We start from the raw sequence: 21,350 nt of genomic DNA on the forward strand, positions 1-21,350 counted from the left end.
TGCCGCCCGGGCCGCCGAGGGGTGGCACCCCTCCGCCCTCCGCGGCCGCGAACAGGGGAGGCAGGCGGCCGGGCGTGGCGCAGCGGCACCGCCGGCGGGCCCCGAGGGCTCCCCCTAGCAGCCCGAGCTCCTCGGCCAGCCGAAGGCCAGAGCGGCTGGGGAATTACCCGGTCAGAGCCAGTGCTATCCCCAAAAGCGGGCTCGTTCTCCCGGTGCGCAAAACGGCAAACTCCACGCAGAGCGGAGGGATTCCGCGCCGCTCGTGTTTGCCCCAGGATGGGTGCGAGGTGGTGCCTCCGCAAAGCTAGCACCCCACACCGAGAAGCTACAAGGTGTTTGTACAGTTAAAGGTGTCAACAACAGCTAATATTCACACCCCCAGCTAAGAACTGGTTAGTTTCTTTCTCATTTCAACTTAAAGATACAGGTCTCTATATTTAGCGTGCATGCTCAGGGAGTGAGGGGCTTATTTGAGCAGAGGGTTTTCTGGCCTATGGGCGTTATTTTTAGTATTATAATGAGGACAGTTCACCTAAAGGACACTTACTTTTAGTCCTTATCAACATCCCAATTAGTTGTTCTCTCTGACTGTACGCTTTATCACCCAGTTCTCAGCGTCTTCTGAGGAGGGATGTTCCCCTCTATCAGTCTCTCAGCTCTCTTCAAGGTTATAAAACAAATATCTAGTAAAAAACAAATGCTTTCCTATCTCTCAACTCCCTTCTCTGGCCGCCACATTCTGTTTTGCCAGGCTCATATAGGTCATCGTTATTACTTAGAAGAAAATTCTATTTTCTTTGGAATATCACTAGGGAAGCCTCAAGATAGAGTGGAGGCGAGCACAGCTGGGGTGGGAGGGGGGCCCAAGAGGTAGGCTGGCCGTAGCCTGGATTTAAATGCCAACAGAGGGACTAATAAAGGGATAACTATTTTTGTTTGGTTTTTGAGAGGATAGAAAGCTGTATCCCACAGGAGTTCAGGTGGTGATGCCTGACCTCTCTGCATGGAATTTGTAATAAAAATAAAGATGGTCACTCCCAGGCTTGCTGCATTAAAAAGGGTTCGACAGGGAGTGCTGGGGAGGGGGAGAAAATGGCACACGTTTAACCCCACTGATTAATGGACGCAGGTTTAGATTGCAAAACAGGCTCAGCATCCTGCTGGGGGCTGTCCCCAGTCTGAAGGGTCCCTGTGAGCTCAGTAGGCTCTGCTTTTTTCTTTTGGCTGTAACCCGTGTTTTCAGCCAGGAGAGGGAGTCAAAGATAGTTGGACAAAGAGTGGGAATCCCAGGAGCCTGCAGTGGGAAAAAAGGCCTTTCTGCAGCATCTGAGATTCAGCTCTGATTTATTTCTCTTCCAGAGTTTCGTCCTTCCAAAGTGGAAAATGTTTCAATGACAACGTGCCTGGCAAGAGATATGCCAGCATTGAAACAAACTGAGTATGTCACAGGTGTTTACCTGCAGAGAGACGTTTCAGAGAAGGCCTGTACGTTGTTTTGACCCCTTGATGTTCCAGGCCAGCCCTGCTTTGGGCCCCTCAGAGCTGGGTACAACCTGTCAAGCTGGTGCCCTAAGCTGGGACCAATTTGGATCTGTGTGAATTAGACCTGTTTGTGACGTTGCTCCATGCTTTTCCAGTAGATTGTGGGATAAGTGATGTTGGAAGGGACCTCAGGAGGACAAGAGACCTTACATTGCTCCCATTCCCGTTCATACAGCTCCTGGGCACAGAGACCAGCAGCGCAATCATGAGAGAAACAGCCAGGCGGGACCGGGAGTCCCAGGGCAGAGGTAAGAGCCCAAAGCTTGCAGTTGCAGATACAGTTTGGAGGAGGGATAAGGTGTGTGTTGGGGAGATGGGTCTGTGGCCTCACAGCTGAAGGGATGGACATTCCTGTGTGCACCTGGTCCAGCTAATTGCTGAAATTAGCAGGGAGGCAGGGCTGATCTGAGAAAAGGCTTCAAAACACCAAACAGCTGGGAAATACTGGACCTGCAAATACAAATTTATGCTACAAGTTGCAAAATCTGGTTGGAATTTGCATCCCTCAAACAAGAGAGGAAAATTTAGGAGGGAGGTGACAGTTTTAGACCTGACTGGTTAACAGCTGCCGCAACAGGATCTTAGGAGTAAGCAGGGATGTTTGAAAATTACATATGAAGGAAGCTCTGCTTTAGGGGACAAGAAGGGCAGGAAACAAGTAAGAATCAGTAGCAATCACACTGAGATGTGAAAAAGGATATTAAAATAAGAGTAAGAGCCTTAGGCAGGTAAGAGAGAATAAGGAAGGAAGATAGAAGTGAGAATACTGCATAGCGAAGGAGTGGAGGTGAAAGATAATTTGGGGATGGTCCCCAAATGAAGTAACTACGTTACCTCAGTTTTCCTTACATGGGGAATGTTGAACTCAAGGAGGGTGGTGGGTGGTGAATGGAACTGAGGGGTTCAAGCACCAAGCCAAGTTTTAGGGGGGAGTTTTAAAGTACTGGCATGTGAATTCACAGGAATGGTAATATGAGTTTCTGTGATTTACTCTACTTGGTGTTGGCATCCTGTGACTAGAAACCAGTAAAGGCAGAACCTGCCTATAAGGAAGTAAAAGCTAAAAACTGAAGACAAACATCCAGGCACTGACAGTTCTCCCCTAGCTAGAGAGTTTTGTCCTTAGCTGCAGGAGAGAGAAGGAAATACTGCACCACATGTGTACAACCAAGCCAAGAGATGATGAACTGTACCAATTTTGCTACTTCATCAGCTCCAAATCTACGGTATTCTGCAGGAGCTTCAGTCAGGACTTGTGTTGCCTGACCTTAGGAGCCACACCTGGAGCCCCATGGGGAATCCAGTCCTTCTCACGTTCATCTCCTATCACATGCGATTCCTACCTTTCTCAGCTCTGCTCCTGGCGCTCCCGCACTCTGCCGTTGTGTTATAAATGAATGGCTGTTGGTGTTGGTTGATATTTAATGAAGTCCATGTAATAGTCTTCACTCATTTACTTATCCGAACAGTCTTAATACCCAGCCTGGGAAAGTTATCTTGGCTTCTTTAAGCTTTTTCACCATTAGCAATAAACATTTTACAGTCTTGGCAAGCTGAGGCTGAAAAGAAAGCATGACTTCAAACAGCATTGCTCGCTGAGAAGGCTTTAAACATATTAAATCACTAAACTGTGCAAACATAACAGTCTTGTAATAAAGATAATCTATGTACAATTCAGGCCAAGAGGGGCTGTGGTCCTTGGGGTGCAGGCGGGACCTCTGGCACCCACAAATTACACAACCCTTTTGGGCAGCTCAGCATCAGAGCAGATAGCCACTAGTCCCATAGTGCTGAGCAAGGTCTGCATGCACATGGGGCCATGTTGTATCTCAAGCCTGAGCTGCTTCCGTTACACCTGTCCAGCAGCATGGAAAGTGCTGTAGGGGAATGGCAACCACTGCTAATCCCCCAGGCAGGGCCACACCAGGCTGGTGTAAACCTGCTCCGGCCGTGGTGCCTGGCCCGTGGGGTGCCTGGCTGTGATGCAATCCAATAGCTATTCCTCTGTGCTCAAAGGGTGAAGTGACTAAGAAAAATTGCCCTAAATTACCATAAATATTCATGGTCTCAAACCCTGGAAGCGTACATCCTCCAGGACAGGCTTCCATGCCTGCTTTCACCCTGCATGTTGTGGTGTGAGGAGGAGATCTCACAGGTGACAACCTCGGTTCAGTGTAAGGAACAGATGCTGTGCTGCACGTGCTCTCCCCATACACATATGGCAGGCCAGACCCACATGCAAACCTATGGAAACAGGCACTAATATGCAAATGCACACAAATCTGTAGCGTCTGCTGCCGAAGCAGCTGTACTCAGGCAGGCACCCCCCGCCCAGGCATATAAAGTCATGCTAACGTGCAGTTAGACCACCAGGAAGCCAAGTGTGCAGTGTGACACAGACACAGCTGTACCCAGCCCAGGCTTTGAGAGAATACTTCACCTCTCCTTGACTTTAGTAGCTTCAAGACCAGCAATGTTTTTGCAAAAGTTTGGTGAGGAATGTGCTCAACAGGACCTCTGAATGTTTTAACTATTACAGGATTTTAGCAGTTTCATTTCATAGAATCATAGAATAGTTGGGTTCAAAGGAACCTTTAAGGTCATCTAGTCCAACCTCCAATTTACTCTGAACTGAGACAGTGCTTTCTCAGTCTTCCGTCATGTTTTGTGGCGCCCTTGCACACTGAAAGGAAAGCAGCTGTCTCTGTGGTAGGATGGGTCCCTGGCAGGATTAGGCCTTGTGGGGGTCTGTGAAGGGACCTGTGGTCCTTGCCAGCCCCTTCATGGCAATGGCTGCAGCATTGCTGAGCGTGTTAGAGCAGTAGAAGCACTCAGGTTTGCTCCTGCAGAAACCCTGTTGGTAAATGGTGTAGGATACATTCCAGGGGCAGGATGAGGGAAGCACTGCTGCTCCCTGGGCTGGACTGGCTGCTTTTGCTCTTGGGGCTTTCAACCTGGTGCCCATCACAAGCCCTTGTATCAGGAGTGAAGGGATGAAGGGGTGAAGGAGTGAAGCAGGGATGGGTATTGGAGTAACCCCTAAGCAATATCTCAAGCACTTGCACAGCCTTGGGGTGAAGGAACACAGCTGTGTGGTGAGCTGTGAGGAGAGGAGCTGCACACAGGAAATAGGATTTCAATGGAAATGTAAGAACCTGCAATGCTGGAGCTGTCTCCATTGCCTCCTCCATGGACATGCAGTACATCAGGTCTCCAGTGTTCTCTCCCAGGTGAGAGGATGCCACTCTAATCCCACACCTTAAGATAATTTAAGAGAGGGTTAAAAACCACACAGAAATGAGATTCCCAATGGTTGTCCTTCATCTGTGCCAGAATTGCTGTAGTCTAGAGTCAGGGACTGTGGGTCTGGCACTAAGGTTTCTCTTTTCTGCTTCTGCCACAAGCTTTTTCCTCAGTTGCTTGCCATCTTAACTGGTGCTTGAGCTGGGGACCTTCATGTCTCTTTAGGTGGACTTTTAAGACTTTGTATCCTCTGCAAATCAGCTCTGAGTAGATCCTAGGATACGCATGAACCAGTGTGCTCCATATCAATAGTTAATGGTAATACTAACCCATAGGCAGGATTAATTAATAGGTATTTTTAAGGCACAGTGAGGTTCTGGAGAGTCCTGGAGAGGAACAGAGAAATGAATTATTGAGTTACTTTATTGTAATGGTTTTCCCGGTCAGTGAGGGGGAACAGGTTGTGTTCCAGCCAGTGCTAACACCTAGGTTGGCAGCTGCAGTGAGGAATTTCTGCCTGGCTCGCAATGCTTTCTGCTCTAGGCATGTCCCTCAGACAGCTCTTGTACTGCTTATTGCACCCATGGCTGTTTCTAGGAGGAGGTAGAGAATCACAACAGCTACCCCAGAAAAGAGTCATCTGGGGTCCCCCAGGCTCAGGAAGGCTCCCTGGTCTTTGTGTGTCCATCATTACAAGGGACTGCAGGTCCCAGCCAGGCAGTTGCCAGACATGAAGGACTGAAATGGAGCATGGACTGCAGAGCCCAGTGGTTTGTGTAACTCATGCCTTCTTCTGTGACTGATCTCCCAAGTTAGTGGTGGCCTCAGGCCTCCGAAAGCTGATGAAGCAGCCACGATCAGGTAAGCCTGGAATCACTCTAGGTCCAAAGCCAGAGCCTTGTATTTCCAAGCCTTAGAAATACAGTTACCAAACCACCTTCCTTCCCAAGGCCCAGGTTAGAGTGGGAGCACACTGTTGACCCAAGCAGCCTCTTCTCTCTTACACTGAACTGAAGGACGTGACTGCAGTCTTGTTTGTGCTGAGCACTCCTGCTCACTCCACACCTAACAAAGCTGACAGTATATTGCCATTTTTATTGGCCTGGCTGACAATTTTTCAGGTGCTAGGCATGTTTATGATTATCAGGGTCACACCTCAATTAGGAATGGGGAGAGGGATTTTAAACATACCCACAACTCCCCCACATCCTCCCCCAGCCTCTCTGAGGAGAAAGGGATTGTACAGTGCATGGCCTGAATTCCCAAACTGGTTGGTGGTATTTGCACTCAGCCTTGAGGGGACTGGCCAGCCTGGCACACAGAATTGCCTGGATCAGCAGTGCCACGTTGCTGAGCCATCCCTGCTGCTTCTTGTTCATGACTATCTGTGCCTCTGTGTGCACTTGCAAGTTTAATAGCAGCAATAGTTGCTTTTGTCAGAGATGATATACAGGCCATAAAACTCATTTGCTGTTCTCCCCCCCTACCCCTGCTGAGATATGAAAGCTGTGGTAAAGGCTCCAAAGCCTGTTGGCTATTTCAGATGAAGGTTATATAAGGAATATGAAAAGAATGCATTTCATAGTGGCCAGAGGACCTAAAAATACCACTTTCACAGATCTTTGCTTGGACACTGTGGAAAGATTTCTCAGCTGGAGATACTGCTGTCCAGGAAATCATCCTTAGTCTAGGTTGCAAGCACAGAAGAGAACAGTAAAGAGCTCTTGTGTCCAAAATCAATGTAAGGAAGTTGTGTCTTAAAGGCTGATACTAGCTGCCCTTACAGCAGCCTTCTCCTGTGACATGGGACATTGCCCGTGGGCTCCAGGGAGCCTAGCAGGATAAAACACAGCCCACAAGGGACAAAACCAGTGTCTCAGGGTGATTCCAGGCTGGAGCAAAAGAAGAATTGTAGGTTGGGATAGAGGATGCCACTTAAGGACAAGGTTGTCTCTGGGGCAGTTTGTGGATTTTTTTCCAAGTGAGCTGAATTCAGCAATAAGAAGCCTCCTGTAGGGACTGTGCTGATTTAAGATTAACCAAGCAAAGGGCAACCTTGATAGAGACATGCATGTGAGGGAATCCAGGAGAATTTATTACTTCAAAGATTTGATATTACATATATGGAGTTTTTAGGGCATATACCCAGGTAAAACCAACTGTGGGTCACGGGGTTCCTGTGGCAGGCAGAAAAGTCCTGGTTTTTATTCCGCATTAAAAAGAAGGAACTAACTCCTTTTCCTTCTTTTGACTGGACTAAGCACTCAGTGGCTCTGTGTGTGCTGAGATAATGCATGTCCTGTGACTGCCTTTGCTGACCTTGTTCAGACATTTGGCTATGGTGTCGGGGCGCTGGATCATCACGGGTGCACAGGTATTGAAGGCATGATATCTGAGGTCTGTCCTATTCTCCCAGGTCCTTGGCCCCAGAGTGGAGGCAGGCTCTAAGTGCTGTCTCCACACAGTCCTCAAACGCAGCTCTGAATCTCACCCCTGCGCCTCATACCTGCTGGCAGTTTTTACCAGCATGACTGTCACTGGGAGGTCACTAGGTGTGCAAGTGGGAGGGAAAATCAGGGTGCTTCTCATCCCTCATACCTGGGAGGAGACTGCCCACCTCATTTCATATCAGGGGCAGGAGATGGGGGAACATGAGGGGCATCTGCTGCAGATCAGAGCTGAAAATGATGGATGTTGTTCCTCCTCAGATACCTAATCTTTGCAGCCACCTAGACCTCTCTCTCCTCTTTCCATTATCTTCCTGGGCGCGCTACAGCTGAGAGCAGGCTCCCATGATCATGAACAGAAGAGCAAGTCATTAAGAGCCTTCTCTAACTGTCAGTGTATTTCTTCACCTTTACAACCAGTGACAAATCGACTTTCACTTCATTGTCTTGTTGTGCCCCGTAGGCTCAGTCTGCCTTTGGCTACACCTGCGCAGTGGGTTGGCTGTGTGTGAACCAAAGGAAAATAATCACTCCAAGGTGCTCAGAAATTACCTGTGAAATACAAGAGGGACTTAAAAATGAACGGGTTCAAAATGCTAATTTTTGGCTTCCTTTGCTTCGCTTTTGTAGTGTGGTTACTTCAGATCTTTAGTCTTTCTGGAATCATGAAAGCAAATATTTATTCTTCATGTTTGTTTTCCTTTTAATGAAAATTGGGATTGTCATTCAGTCTTATGATTCCACCACATGTGGCTTTAGGACAGACACCAGCTAATATGAGGCTTGCCAGGAAATAGTGACAGCTGGCTACAGCATCAAACACTTGTTTGGGATTTTTCCTCAATATACATATGCTTTCTGCTCAGACCAACAAGGAGGTGAGCCCCTTGATTTAAAATAAATCCTCCCAGAAGAAAGAAATCCATCTGTCTGGGAAAAGTTAGAAAATATTTTTGCATTTATTTCTTTTTTTTTTTTTTTTAAGAATACAAACTCAGTGAAGAAATATTCCTCTGTTTCCATTGGAAGGTAGTAACCACCAAAAATTAATGTGCAGTATCAAGGAATACTTGGTGCAAATGGACCAAAAAGGATTCCCCACAGAGTATCTTTAAGTACAGGAAAAAGGGTTGCTGCAGTTGGAAAAGACAGCCTGGTTATTATGGGGTTTTTTGCATTTAATCTCCCAATTATAAATAATCAATGTGATTTACAAAATAATTTACAGAAAATGATTGGATTCATCACTGCAATAAATTACTTGGTACGATGCCACCAGTGTTGAGAGATGATACAATACTTCTGACACCATCAGCACAAGGTGGTGTGTTTCATTTTTGCATTGGAAATCAAGGGACAGACCTGCAGCTCCTTCTCTGGGCTGGCTCAGATTCATCCCAGGAACTTCTCGGCAGCCATGGTTCCATCAGCTTCGTCTTCCCGAGAGGCCAGCACCCCACCTAGTCTGTGGTTAGTTGGAGCTGCCTATTGCCTTGCACTGCCAAAAATTATTTGAGTCTGAAGTCATGCAGGGTTCTGCAAGCTCCAGCCCTGCCAGCAGCCAGAGAGGCAAGCGCTGGGTGCGGAAAGGCTCCTTTCCTGGTTTCAGCTGTAAACCAAAGGTCAGATCTGCATGGTCTTGGCACAGGCAGGCACAGAGAAACAGGGACTGTGTCAGGGACGGAGCAGAGCAGGCGGGTGCAGACCCAAGTCTGAGGCAGACCCAAGGGGCTTGGGTGAGACAAGGTCTTTCCTTGACTTCTGTTGTTCTTCTCTGCAGGACTCAAAGCACTGTGTTTTTGAGGTTGCTCCCCTCAGACCCTCTGAGCTCTGATGGGGCCATAACGAATTCTTATCGTGTTATGAAGACCTGTAAATCGGTTATCAGCCACTCACTCTAAGCTGAGGGAGTGGCACTGGACTGGACGAGTAGATTATATGGCATATCTTAGCATTAAAGCTGTGTCTGAACTGAGATCCTGGGACATGACGCTCCCAGCACTTGGGCAGCCCAAGACCTTGATCCAACCTGTGAGGCTTGGGCTCTTCTTGCCCTTACAGGTCTCTCCCCTTCATGTGTCCTTCCCCGCTGCTTCCTTCCAAACAGGCATCCAGTGGTCATCTTCTGACCACTGAAGAGCAGTAGTGGGGCCGGTGATATTTTGGGCAGTGCTTCCCACAGCCAGCCTGTGCAAGGGTGATCCCATCCCATTAGCTGAAATCTCCCGAGTCCCATGGTCCCCCAACTTCCCAGTCCAAGTAGCAAGGAGGCAGCAGTGGTGTAAGGGGAGGATTTGGCAGTGGTCGCCTCTGTGAGCCCTGTGGTGGGAGGGCAGTCCTGGCACAGAAATAGCAAAACCCCTCAAAAGGCAGGAGGATCCAAATAGTGGAGAATCCTCATGGGCCAGACTTTGCCCCAGTATCAGCTGAACAGATTTGTTAGACCCAGCTGGGGTGGTTAGTTTGCTGGAGGGTGACACCATGCAAAGACCTTGGACTAGCCAAGGCTGAGGAGCAGTTCTGCCAGTGCTGCCTGGGCAAAACCCATGTACTTCACCTGCTGCGATGCTCCTGGAGGAGCCTCCATCTCCATCAAGTTTGGCTGGTCTGGGGACTGTCTGGGTATGTCTGGCATGTCTGTGGGAGGGAAGCCTTCCATTCACACAACACAGAAAATCTCTTGTTCTCAGGGTCTGGTGTGTGCTGAACCAATGCTGAGAGGTGGCAATGGGGGAACAGCCAGCTGCACTGTTCCCAGTCGGTCACTGCAACCCCCCTGTGGACAGAGGCAGAGATCTGGTCCTTCTTACAAGGACTGAGGGTTTCAGTAAGGCTTCAACCTTAGTTCTGGGACTAGGGGCTTCCCATGGCACATGCTGTCCGTAGCTGCAGGAAGACAGCTTTTGGTAGTGGTGAACTAGTCCAATAAGCAAGTCCATGTGTTTATGCCCAAAGACCTCTGGATGGCTTCTCTTTTCACAGTGGCAGAGTCAATTTGGGCTTTTCTCCCACATGGTCTTCTAAACAAGGCCAGCTGATCTGCAGATGGCTAGATCACCTCCTGTTTTGTGATGGCAGGTTGCGGGATGGAGGTGGGCTGTTTTGCCACAGTTGCAATGGCTCCGGGCAGCAGCTTGTATTGCTCTGGTCCTGAGCCTGCAGGTGGAGATGGCTGTGGGGTTTCTGGAGTAGCTACAGAGAGAGAAACAAAATTAGAAGACATGACAGCACTGGGTTCTGTCCTCAGTTGTGCCAGGTTCAGGTGTAAGCAAAGCAAAGGCTCTGTAGCAAAACCGTAGCTCCTAATGGCTTGTGTGTTTGCTGTGAGGCAGCCTGGACACACAGGCATGGTTAGATGCCCTGGAAGAATCACAATAATGAACATCGAATGAGGAGAGCTACTGGCATTTTGACCTGTACTGGCCCCATGTGGTAGACCAGGGTGGTGGACCAGATTCTTCTGTGTTTTTGCAGAGGGCAAAGTGAGGTGTGTCTGAACCATTCAAGGGAAGGGGAGCCTTTCCACTGGTTTCAGTGGGCACTGGACGGGATTATTCATCCCTACATTTAAGGACTATGCAAAAGTTGCAGCCTGCCAGGGAGCATCTTGTTGAATCAGTTAGTCTAGCCTAATCTAATCTAGCCCACCTCTCTGTTTGTCTGTCCTTTCTGCATAGGAATTTCTCACACACTCATTATCAGAGACTGTCTTGCATGGAAATTTCCTTGTAAGGTAGAAACTACCTCCACAGGTACACTGGAAAGCTCTTTGTTTCTCCCGAGAGTGCTCTGTCTCTCTGGCAATACTCACACATCTGCCCATTGTGCATCTGAGGAGGCATTGTGTTGGCCACAATGACGTTTGTTCCCAGGTTCTCCTGGATCAGATGAGGGTGCAGCGGGTGGTGCGCATGCGGCGTTTCACTTGATGAGCCTAAAAACGTCCATATGACATTAGTTGCCACAATGACAGAAGGAGAGAGTTCGGATGGGCAGACCCACTGCACCAAAATGTCCAGGCTTTGTGCATGATCAGCTTGTGCATATGTGATTGGAGCACACCCTTCCCATTTTCCTCCATGGATGCCTTGGGGTCACTAACCCCTGCTTGCTGCCTGCATTTTCTCTTATACAGGATTATGTTCCTGTCCTCCTGAGTCACACCTCCATGTAAAGAATAGCACAGTGGGAACTTCTCATTTTGTTTTGTCCCATTGGATGCTCCCAGTAGAAAGTGTGGGACACTCTTTCAACCTGACCTTTCAGACCCTTTTGTTTTGATGACTCCCTTATGACACAGAGGAGGATTAGTGAAACAGCTGGTAGATGCTTGGGGGTTGCACAGCAAAGCTTGTCTACATGCAGAGGGCTGGGGACTCCTCTCTGTAAACAGATGCACAGCTAATGCATCTCTTTAGGTGAATAGAAATGGAGGACCCTTTGTTACCATTGCCAGTGACAGGGGAGATGATTTTGTGTGAGTCAATGGCTAACCGCATACAGGCTGTCTCCATGGTTTTTGCGTAGGAAACAATGGCTGTAGAAGTTCTCAAGGGGGTGGTGATCAGGGAACACTGAGAGGCATCTTGTAGGACCCTCAATCACTCACCTCCCAGCAGCATCTCCTGCAGCAGGTTGTCAATCTTAGCCATGCCAAAGAGCTTGACAAACTGGATCTGTTCTATCATCTGCCAGGTGATGCTCTGCAGCACAGGCAGCAGCAGCAGCAGCTCCCCGAAGCGGCCCCGTGAGTCGTATTGCCGGTCATTGATGTAGTCCTCCAGGCTGACCTGCACCTGGTACCGCATCCGCTTGATCTTGGAGGGGTCACTCAGTCCTTTGGCATCTGAAAGAACCCACAGAGCAAACTATCCAGGCTGCTTCACTAAGAACTGTCCTTCAGTAATAGCATGAAGTCTGGGTGCAGGCTGAGGTGATCTGTCTCTGATTCTTTATTGTCTGCTGTAATGTACATTCTTCCTCTATTTAGGCTGACTCATCCCTTCCCTCTAAGAACAGTTTGGCCTGGACAGGAGACCAGGCAGCATTTCCACAACTCAGTACCAGTATTAGTCAGCATAACCCAGACTAATCCCCTCTGATGGTAACCTTCACCAAGCTGGAGCATACCTGGGTCAAAGAAGATGATGGCTTTCAAGCAGGCATATTCATTGTCATCTATCTGCAGCTCCTGGAAGGGAAGGACCAGCTCATCCAGGATGCGGATGGCCACGCGGTTCACCTCCACCAGTTCAGGGCAGTTCCGCGGGATGATGTGGTCATTTCCTATGGACAAGCAGCACAGGGACCATTGCCTTGTCATTGCCCAAGACTTATCAAGGGTGGCAAGGAGTTCAAAACCCCAGTAACCAATGCTGAGATAATTCTGAGGGTGGAGGACTTAAGAAGTTCCTCCTTCTGCCCCTTCCCTGGCTCAGCCCACCAGAAATGCTGATCTGTGTTGCCAGAGCAGCCTCTCCTTACTCAAGAGTCACTCAAGCAAGGAATAGCTGACCGAGGAGCAAGAGCTTTTTTCTCAATCACACCACATCCTGCTTACACAAACTGGGGGAGGGCAATGTGGATGTTCATAGTCCCCCAAATTTTCCACATGTCGTGGCCTTGATGTCAATGTCAGACAGGCCTAGCTGCACCCAAAGGTTGTGCTAGGCTTGCTCAAGCCACCCCCCTGCAAAAAGGATGCCTGCAAACACTGAACCACCCTCTCCTTCACACCAGCAGGGAAGCTTCGCAGAAGCAGATGGGCCAGGAGCGGAAGTGCACTCTTTACCTAGCAGCAAGACATCCTTGAACACCATGGATCTCTTGGCAGCTCCCAGTAACAGATGTTCTCCTGCATGTGCTCGCAGTAGTGCTACCTGCAAGGGCAGGGAAAAGATATCTGGATGACGCAGAGACAGAGACAAGGCTGTGATTTCATATAGGCAAGAGGGAAAGCCCAGCGTTTCTGTACTGCGCTCAAGGATGGAGAGTTAAAGCCCCTCTCCAGTCCCAGAGAAGGGGGTCAAAAAATGGTTTACTCCTGTGCATAAACAGCTATAAACCCAGCAGGACCAGTAGATAATAGACAGCACCTGAAACATCCCATATTCATGGCACATGTCATGAGCGAGACCATGCTAGACTGTCCCAGGACCTCATGCCAGCAGTGGGACGTGTTTGCAGTGGGCCATTTGCAGACAAGGCAAATGCTACCACGTGCAGAAGCAGGGACCATGCTCCAGCCTGGGAAGTGGGGAGCAGTATGATCCACTGCTGCGGACAGTTGCTGTCCCTCCAGGCCGTGCCCATCTCCCACAGAAATCACACTAATGGGAACCCACGTCCACCTGGCTGGTGGGGTCACCCTCTGGTCATTCATTCCCTCCACAGCATTGGGCATTTGGGCCAGGGAAGCCAAAGGGATGTTTTTCTTCCCTGACGTTAATGTTTGAAGTGTTTCATTTTACACCCTCCAGTGGCTCCTGAGAATGTTCTGAATCTTTTGCCCTCCTTCAGTTAAAAATTTCAGAGACTGAGGCAGAAACCGAAGTTAACAATTGGACAGCTTGACACAGAGCCTTCTTAATGTCCAGCCAGGAGCTTCTGCTGGAGAAAACAATCATTAAACATTGATGGAGAGATTCTGAAAAGTGTGTCCTGATGGGAATGGTCCCCTTTTCCAGTGTGTTACCCCTCAGCATCTGACAAAGCCAAAAGAAGTCTTACCGTAGCAGAAATGCCAGGACAATGTGTCACCCATAGAAGAGAGCTCTGGTTAGGAAAGATGCTGATGTCTGAGAGAGGGATTTGTTTTGCAGCGGGTAAAAAAGAGTTATGCAGAATAAACAGAGTGGAGGTCCTTGAAAAAAGGCCACGCACACATGGTGCTGGGGAACCTTTATCTATATGCCAAAATCTAGCCCCTCTCTATCGCTATCCAAACATGGGCGGATGTGTTAACCGAGCTGCTTGTAATTACCAGAGCTGCAAAGACCTGAGCTTTCCTATCTCACAAAACTTTTGAGAAGGATGGAAAAACTGTGAGTCCCAAAGGGGAGCAAAGCCCTCATGTAGAAATTTCCTGCCTAATGCAATTTCAAGAAAGCTCAGTTTGAAATCACCATTTTTGTTTCCGTAAAACTTGCTTGTTTGAGCAGGGTTAAAGTAAATTACTTCAACAAGGCAAAACCATCTTATTTGATATTTGTTCTTGCAGTGATCAACCTGAGATACATCATCCGGTTGTGAACTAGGATAAATATAAAAGTTGTAACACAGCAAAGTAGAACTTTAACTTTGAAATGAAATGGCTTTGCCCCACCAAACCTCATACTTTGACATTCTGGTGCAGAGGAATAATGAGGGGTTGGGTATGACTTTTCCTAAAAAATGTTGGCAGAGATGATTCATTCTCAGGGAATATTTTAATGACAATGTAGCAGCACTTCTCCACATTAAACATTCCCACTGGATATCTCTTGACTGGCAGTTGTGCCCCTTGGGCAGCTGCCTTGCACTTAGTTTTGTTCATTCCTGCTCCCTGGCATTTCTGTCCTTCCTCCCACACTCCCCTGAGTATCTGCTGCCTCTGGTCTCATACTGTCCTTTGAAAGCATGGATGGCAATGCAGCACAGTTTTTGCTCTCAAGCCATTTGGGACAGATTGGGAACTGCTCAGGATGGGGGATGGCTGGTCATAACAGAAGACCTATTTCAGTCGAGACGAGCGTGTGGAGAATGCTGAGAGCAGCATCTCCTCTGTGGGAAGGCGGGGTTCAGGCAATGTCATCTTTAGGCTTTGGTTTCTTCTTTGAGAAATTTTCCAGCACCACAATTGTAAAATGAGCTCATGTGGAAATTGCTGTAGTTCGTGGAGGTATTATCCAGGTTTACTGCCTCTGTTCCAAATGGCACAAGGACACAATGGCTTATACAGAGCTGCCCAAGCCTCTACCGGGCTGCAGCCTGTCTGCTGTGTAAGTGTCATTTGCCATTGGAGTCCATTTTGTTTTTCATAATTTTTGGGCTGTATTTGCCTTAGGAGTTTAACAGATTTCTTACAATTTAAAACAATTTAGCACTTGCACACAATAGTAAAGAGGGAAATATGCTCTGTGTTAACAGCACTGAATTCTCCAGGGCTTTGTGCTGCTGGGTTATTACTGAAGATCTCAGTTTTAGGATTATGGGGTTTTTGATCAGCTGGATACTCTTACTTTCTGGATATCCTTTTTCTTCATGATGTAAAAATTATTTCTAGATCAACAGGGCTGGAGACTGATTGTAGCTGAAGAGGACCCATGCTGGTTTTGTGACTGAACACTGGGAAGATTGGAAATACCTTCCTTCCTGTGGCAGGACCTGTGCTGGCCACTGCCAGAAGCACTATATCCTGCCAGAAGTGCTATCCTTCCCTCTGGAGCCTCCGCACCATCCACATATGCTGTTCAAGGCTGGGCATGTATCATGTCCTGCAATATCTGCTGCAGACCTCTAAAATTTAGACTTACACAGGAGACATTTCCACGTATCTGTTTGAGGCTGCCTGAGATCCTGTGGTATAGTTTTACAGAGGATTTCAAACCCACTGTGCTTATCTTGCTTATGAAATGATCAAATGTCATTTTAGTAATTTGTGTTAAATACAAATACTTTTCTGTTGTTTAACCCTGAAGAGAGATTTTCTTATTGCCTTGGGAGCAAACTAGTTTCAATAATTCCACACCAGGAGAATGGATACAAACATATCCATGGGCAAGAAGCAGAAAGAAAAATAGACAGGCAGATTTGGTTTTAAGTGCTGAGCAGACCTTAGGCTTGAAATCTGTCCTAAGTCTGATTACCCTAAGTATTTGTAAAGCACTTGAGGTTTTCAAAGTGCTGCACAAACTATAATGAATAAATAATTTACTGATAGACCCATGCAAAATGCGCACCTGATTATGTACCTCATTTGAGCTCAGTCTTATCATGACTGTGCTCATCGACTGATTAGCTGCACATGCAAATGGCCTGTGCTGGCATTGTATGGATGCCATTCCCAATCAGCTGCAGCAGTCAGGATAAGAGAGTGGACAATGCACATTTTCTTTGAAGGTCTCAGCTGCCTGGCTCATCTGTGGCTCCCTGCTGCCTTTGCCAGGGCAGAGCGAGGTGGGGTGGATGGGGGGACTTGCCTGGTCATCCAGGGGCAGCTCACAGAAGGCAGGGATGTACTTGGCCCACTCCACCAGCACTAGCAGCTGCTGCTTCATGGACTCGCACACGTCGGAGATGTTGGCGATCTTCTTCCCTCGGATGTCTCCATTCATCACAGGAACCGGGGATGATATCTGGAAGGAGAGAAGAGATCCTTCAGCTTTCAGTACCACAGAGGAAACATAGACAGGAAAATCCCCAGCCCATGGGTTGTGTTGATGCAGACTCCAGCATCAGTGATTACTTTTTTCTATTGCACATCCAGTCCCCAGAATATGTGGCGCAGCAAAACTCATTTAAATTGAGATCAACCTGGGGATCTGTGAACATGAAATGCTTCAGAGCTGAGGCTGTGGATCATCTTGGTAAACTGTCATGCTTTGAATTGACTGGAAAGCACAGAAGAAAGCTTTCTAAATCCAGGGTCTTCCTCCCACTGAACAACGGTGCTCAGTCAAGATCCAGGAGGGAACAGAGGGGCTCATGTAGCAGTTCACCTCACCAGTAGCAAGGACATGTCCATCCAGTGCTGCTGCACAGACTACTTGGTCCCACCAAAGGACAGAGAACTGCTCCCCCTCTCACCCTGCTCCTGAGCCAGTGCTTGGCCAGACCTGCCTTGTCTGCTTTTGACAGGAGACACACAGGCTCTGCTTCTGCTCCTGTCTGAGTCAGCATGAACACAAGAAGTCTCTGTTGAGGGTAGCTTTCCAGGTCTGACATTGTTTTCTCTGAGCACCAGGTCATTAATATTTGACATGACCCAATTTGAAATGCTAAAGACAGACTTTAAAGACAACAGCCTCCCACCCACCCCCAGCTTTTAGGCCCTTTTGACAAAAATGCGCATGTGCAAACATGCCCACAACACAGGTCGCTTTTTTTGCATAGGAATTATTTGTGATTGCAGAGGCAAATGGGCCCATTTCATTTGCAAAGGACGAGCTGGCAACTCTGCAAGTACTGTCACACAGAGCTGGAAAGAACATTTCCCCCAAACCAGGCGCCCAACCTCCTGCCCAGTTCTCATGTGTAGCTGCTCACCCAGCTCATCTAAAAATTTGCCCTTAGTCACTACTTTATCCTCATGCTTCTGTAAGCAATTAACTCAAGCTCATCACTGCCCTCCACCTGCCCTCTCTGCTCTTGTACAACATCAGCTCTTCCTGTCCTGTTCCTGCCAGCATTTTCAGCTTGGACCCTGCCAGCCTCCCCAAGGAAATGGAGTTCAAATGCCACCTGCATTTTTTTTTTCAGGTTGCATTACCTGGAAGCTTTCCAGCCCTCGAGCTATTATTGAATAAATAAGATTGTAAAAATCTCACCATGTATTACCCTAATCAGAGAGCCCGGAAGGCTTAGCAAATAAATAAAGACCTCTGAGTGAGTGACCCGAGATCTTGGAGAAAGCAGCTCCTCAGCAGTATCTTGGTCTAATTAGCTAGGCACATAAAAGTTACCAATTACCATGCTGGAGCCTGCCTTGTTTAATGAGTCTCTCTATACTCTGTGGGAGAGCAGGAGCTCCCCTGCATTTGTCAATGGCTGTAGTTTTTATCAGCAGACCCTGCTCCAGACTTACATATGATGCCACTGCAGGACTCAGAGTCCCGGAAATGTCCTTCTCTTGTAGATCTGGTGACTTGAGACCCCGTTATCTCACACCTCTGGGAGCAGCATCAATATTATTGTTATAGGGTATATAAATGTATTAGGACCTGCATAGGACAAGGTGAGACATGGGATGAGATTGAATATGCTTCCTGTGTGCAGGATTGGCTCTTGGCTCTTCTGGCATATCCCCTCCTCAGGGAAGTGGACCTTACAGCCTGAGCCCTAGCATGGAGCCCAGAGCACGGCATGTCCTGCCCTGGAGCATCTCCCGGGGCAGCCTGCAGGGTAATATGACCCTTGAAGCAAGGAAGAACATGGACTGCCAACTTGAACCCCTCTTCATTTTCCCCAGAACAAGGAGTGCTGCTCTCCCTAGCTCCCATGAAGACTGGCAGCTCTTGCCTCCAGCACAGCCCCCTCCTCATCACTTGTTCTCATAGACAAACCCCCCCTGCAGCCTTTGTACTCCCATCCTGTCCTGTGTCCTCCCAGACGGTGCTGATCTGATGTACACCATTTGCAATATCCAGATTCTTAAATCGGAGTAATCTTTTCAGGTGAATGCTCTAGGAAATAAGTCTTGGCAGTATGCTTGTGAAAATGGGGAATTTCAAGCAAAGACTGGAAAGAATATCTGCATAAAACAAGCATGAAACTGATTACTCATGAAACTGTGTAGGAAGCCAGAATCCGAAGTTCCTAACAGCTGATGGGGAAGGGAGGCTGCTCAGGCAAGGCCAGCCCCTTGGCTGGCTTAGACAGCCACAGCTCCTTGGATTTCAATGATTCTACCCTATTTTCTTCCAGCAGGCTCTCTAGCCTTCATGTGTCCCATCAAAGCAGACAGATTATTGCATATTATTACAACAGAGTTCTGGACCAAGGAGCATTAAAGGGACGGTTTCAGGTAACAAATGCCTTAGAGAAACCAGTGTTGGGTTGGCAGATAAGTTACTTAGAAAAGAAGTGGTAATCTGAAGACTCAGCTATTAAATACTCAGCTGGCTCTACTGGCCAGATAGTACCTTATGCTTTCGTATTTGCCAAAGAAGAACGAAGAGGTACCTGTTGTGCCAGGACTTCTGCCTGCAGTAAGACATTGATGGAAGGCAGGCTGCTGTCTTCGTAACTTGATCTCCGGGTGCTGATTCGGTCCCGTTCATTTTGTACAGCTGCAAGAGAGTATTTTGGCTGAGCTGCAGGTTGTTCATGGCAATGCACACCAAAATCTATCACAGACTTTTGGCATTCTCCTTAGTTGCAGTTTCCCAGCTTCCCTGCCCGGCAGGGCAGAGGTGCAGCTGAGTCTGGTTTGTGACGGGATGCCTGCAAGAGCTCACTACATCTGGTGGTTCTGTTTTCACATTTGTTTTATTAGGCTTTCCTGGAATGGGGTCGTTTTAGAACCCAAACACCTGGTTCAAAGCCTGTAGAGTTCAGCAGGGAAGTTTCCTTTCAAACAATCTGGCTCTGAATTTTTTTATTTCAAGATATGGGGTCTGAAATGGCCGCCACGTTCACGCCTGCAGCCCAAAGCTTATGTATGAAATGGAGGAGTCGAGTCTCTGCATGACTTCTTTGTCTGTCCACGTGACTTCTGTGAGCTCCGTTTGGGAAGCTCTTGCACCAGGTAGGTGCAGTTGGAAAATAAGGAAGCTACGATAAGGAAGGAAGTGCAGAACAGCTCCTGCTTATCTATCCAGAGCAACAGAGCTGCTGTGAAGGGAGTCCCAGGACAGGTATGACCCCAAAGTGCCTCCCTGCTTGGTCTAGTCTTGAGGACCTGGGCTTTGAATCTAGAGGTGGCAGCAGCCAGAGCAGAAGCAGTATTGGTGAGGGGGAGGATTTGCCTCTCTATCTGCCGCGAGGCCGTGGGCTGGCTGTAACTCACCATGGCCACACCAGTCAAAGCCATCTGCTCAAATAAGGTATTGATCGATGGCAGAGGAAACAGAACAGTGCCTGCCTTAGGCTGGTGGCTCTCTGGATTGATACATTCTCAATGTATAAATCCACCTGATAAAAAGCAATAATGAGGCTGGGCCAGAAGAAAAGCCCTGCAGTCAGCGGCTGTAAATAGGAGCTCTCAAGGTTATGTTGCTTGTTATCAGTAGCAGGCCCCCGAGTTCAGTCACGCCATGATGTTTTCCAAATGTTTACTCAGTATTAGCTGGTCATGCACCTAATGTAACTTCTATTGAATATTAACAGACAGCGGCAAGGCTCTGGGCATGGGATGAGCGGGTGCTGCAGGGAGAGGAGGATTCCTATGTTCTTCAGGAAGAGTCAAGCCAAGTTCCTTGCAATACCTCATCCCTTTTAACAGGGAAGAAATGTTGCTGCTCAGAGGTGTTTCTGCAGGCCAGTGTTCCTGGGGAAGCTGCCCAGGTACCACTGGTACTTCCATGTTGTCTTCAAGGACCCCTTTTCTCCTAAGTTTCTCCTCAAGGGGGTGTGAACTGGGGCAAGCAACAGGGTTTAATTTCTCTACATGGAACAACAGGGCCAAATGCCTCCTGGTTGTCCCTTTGCAGACATCAGTGGGGTGAGCTCTGCAGGGTGCCAGGCAGCTCCTCTGGGCTGCTCTTGACACTTTGTCCCTCCACCAGCAGGGCCACCAGTGGGCCACCAGCAGGATCACAGCAGCCACAGGTTTCCTTGACACTGTGAATACTCCTGAAAACCAAGCAAGGCTAAACAAGGGGTCAATCCTGTCCCATCATGTCTGAGTCATGGGGACCTGGAAGGGCTGCAGAGACAGACAGGCAGGGCAGTAGGTGGGGGTAAGCCTGGGGTAGATATCTTTACTCGTTTCATATAAACAACCAAAATGTTCCACCTTGCTCTGGGTCCTTTCTGCTGTGGCTGATGTATCAGACAAAATTAAGCTCTCTGCAGAGCATCAGCAAGAACCTATGTGCACATTAGGAAAAAAAGGGGCAAAATGACAGCTGGACCTAAGCTGGACTCACCCGTCCAGCTGTGGATTTTATGGGGACTCTGGGGCAACAGCTTAGAGCTGTTTTCCTAAAGTGTTTCCAAATTTCCAGGCCTTCTTTGAAGTTTCTGCTTCTCACTGATATTGGGAAGCATTCCCAAACAGCTCAGATGCCCTGGCTATATGGGAGCACAGGTGATGTGTGAATCAGTGTGAGTAAGAGTGAGCTGAAGAGGCCTGGGTGTGATTTGTGTGTAAAGCATGAGCAGTTCTGAGACACAAACATGGCCCTGCAGCACTCTTGTGAGCTTGTCTTTGCTGGCATTTTGAGAGGTGCCCTGAGAAGGGGCCCTGAAACTGAATTT

General features: G+C 48.2%; 1 protein-coding gene and 1 long non-coding RNA gene across 6 annotated transcripts in view; one reads left to right on the forward strand and one right to left on the reverse strand.

The window, feature by feature from the left end:
* Positions 1 to 21: 21 nt before the first annotated feature.
* Positions 22 to 21,350, forward strand: part of LOC142064136 (uncharacterized) — a 43,600-nt gene continuing 22,271 nt past the window's right edge. For all 3 annotated transcript variants that reach the window (XR_012663006.1, XR_012663008.1, XR_012663007.1), the window contains exons 1-2: positions 22 to 392; positions 1,718 to 1,790. This is a non-coding gene — a long non-coding RNA (uncharacterized LOC142064136). The remainder of the gene's footprint in view (positions 393 to 1,717; positions 1,791 to 21,350) is intronic.
* The window catches only part of HNF4A (hepatocyte nuclear factor 4 alpha), a 37,813-nt gene continuing 24,630 nt past the window's right edge, over positions 8,168 to 21,350 (reverse strand). For all 3 annotated transcript variants that reach the window (XM_075108752.1, XM_075108750.1, XM_075108751.1), the window contains exons 4-10: positions 19,113 to 19,219; positions 16,412 to 16,567; positions 13,024 to 13,111; positions 12,363 to 12,518; positions 11,842 to 12,078; positions 11,044 to 11,166; positions 8,168 to 10,424 (exon numbers count right to left, since the gene is read on the reverse strand). In XM_075108752.1, the coding sequence (XP_074964853.1) occupies positions 10,282 to 10,424; positions 11,044 to 11,166; positions 11,842 to 12,078; positions 12,363 to 12,518; positions 13,024 to 13,111; positions 16,412 to 16,567; positions 19,113 to 19,219 (1,010 nt within the window). In that variant the 3' untranslated portion in view covers positions 8,168 to 10,281. The remainder of the gene's footprint in view (positions 10,425 to 11,043; positions 11,167 to 11,841; positions 12,079 to 12,362; positions 12,519 to 13,023; positions 13,112 to 16,411; positions 16,568 to 19,112; positions 19,220 to 21,350) is intronic.

This window comes from Phalacrocorax aristotelis, chromosome 13 (assembly GCF_949628215.1).
Source record: "Phalacrocorax aristotelis chromosome 13, bGulAri2.1, whole genome shotgun sequence".
Classification (NCBI taxonomy): domain Eukaryota; kingdom Metazoa; phylum Chordata; class Aves; order Suliformes; family Phalacrocoracidae; genus Phalacrocorax; species Phalacrocorax aristotelis.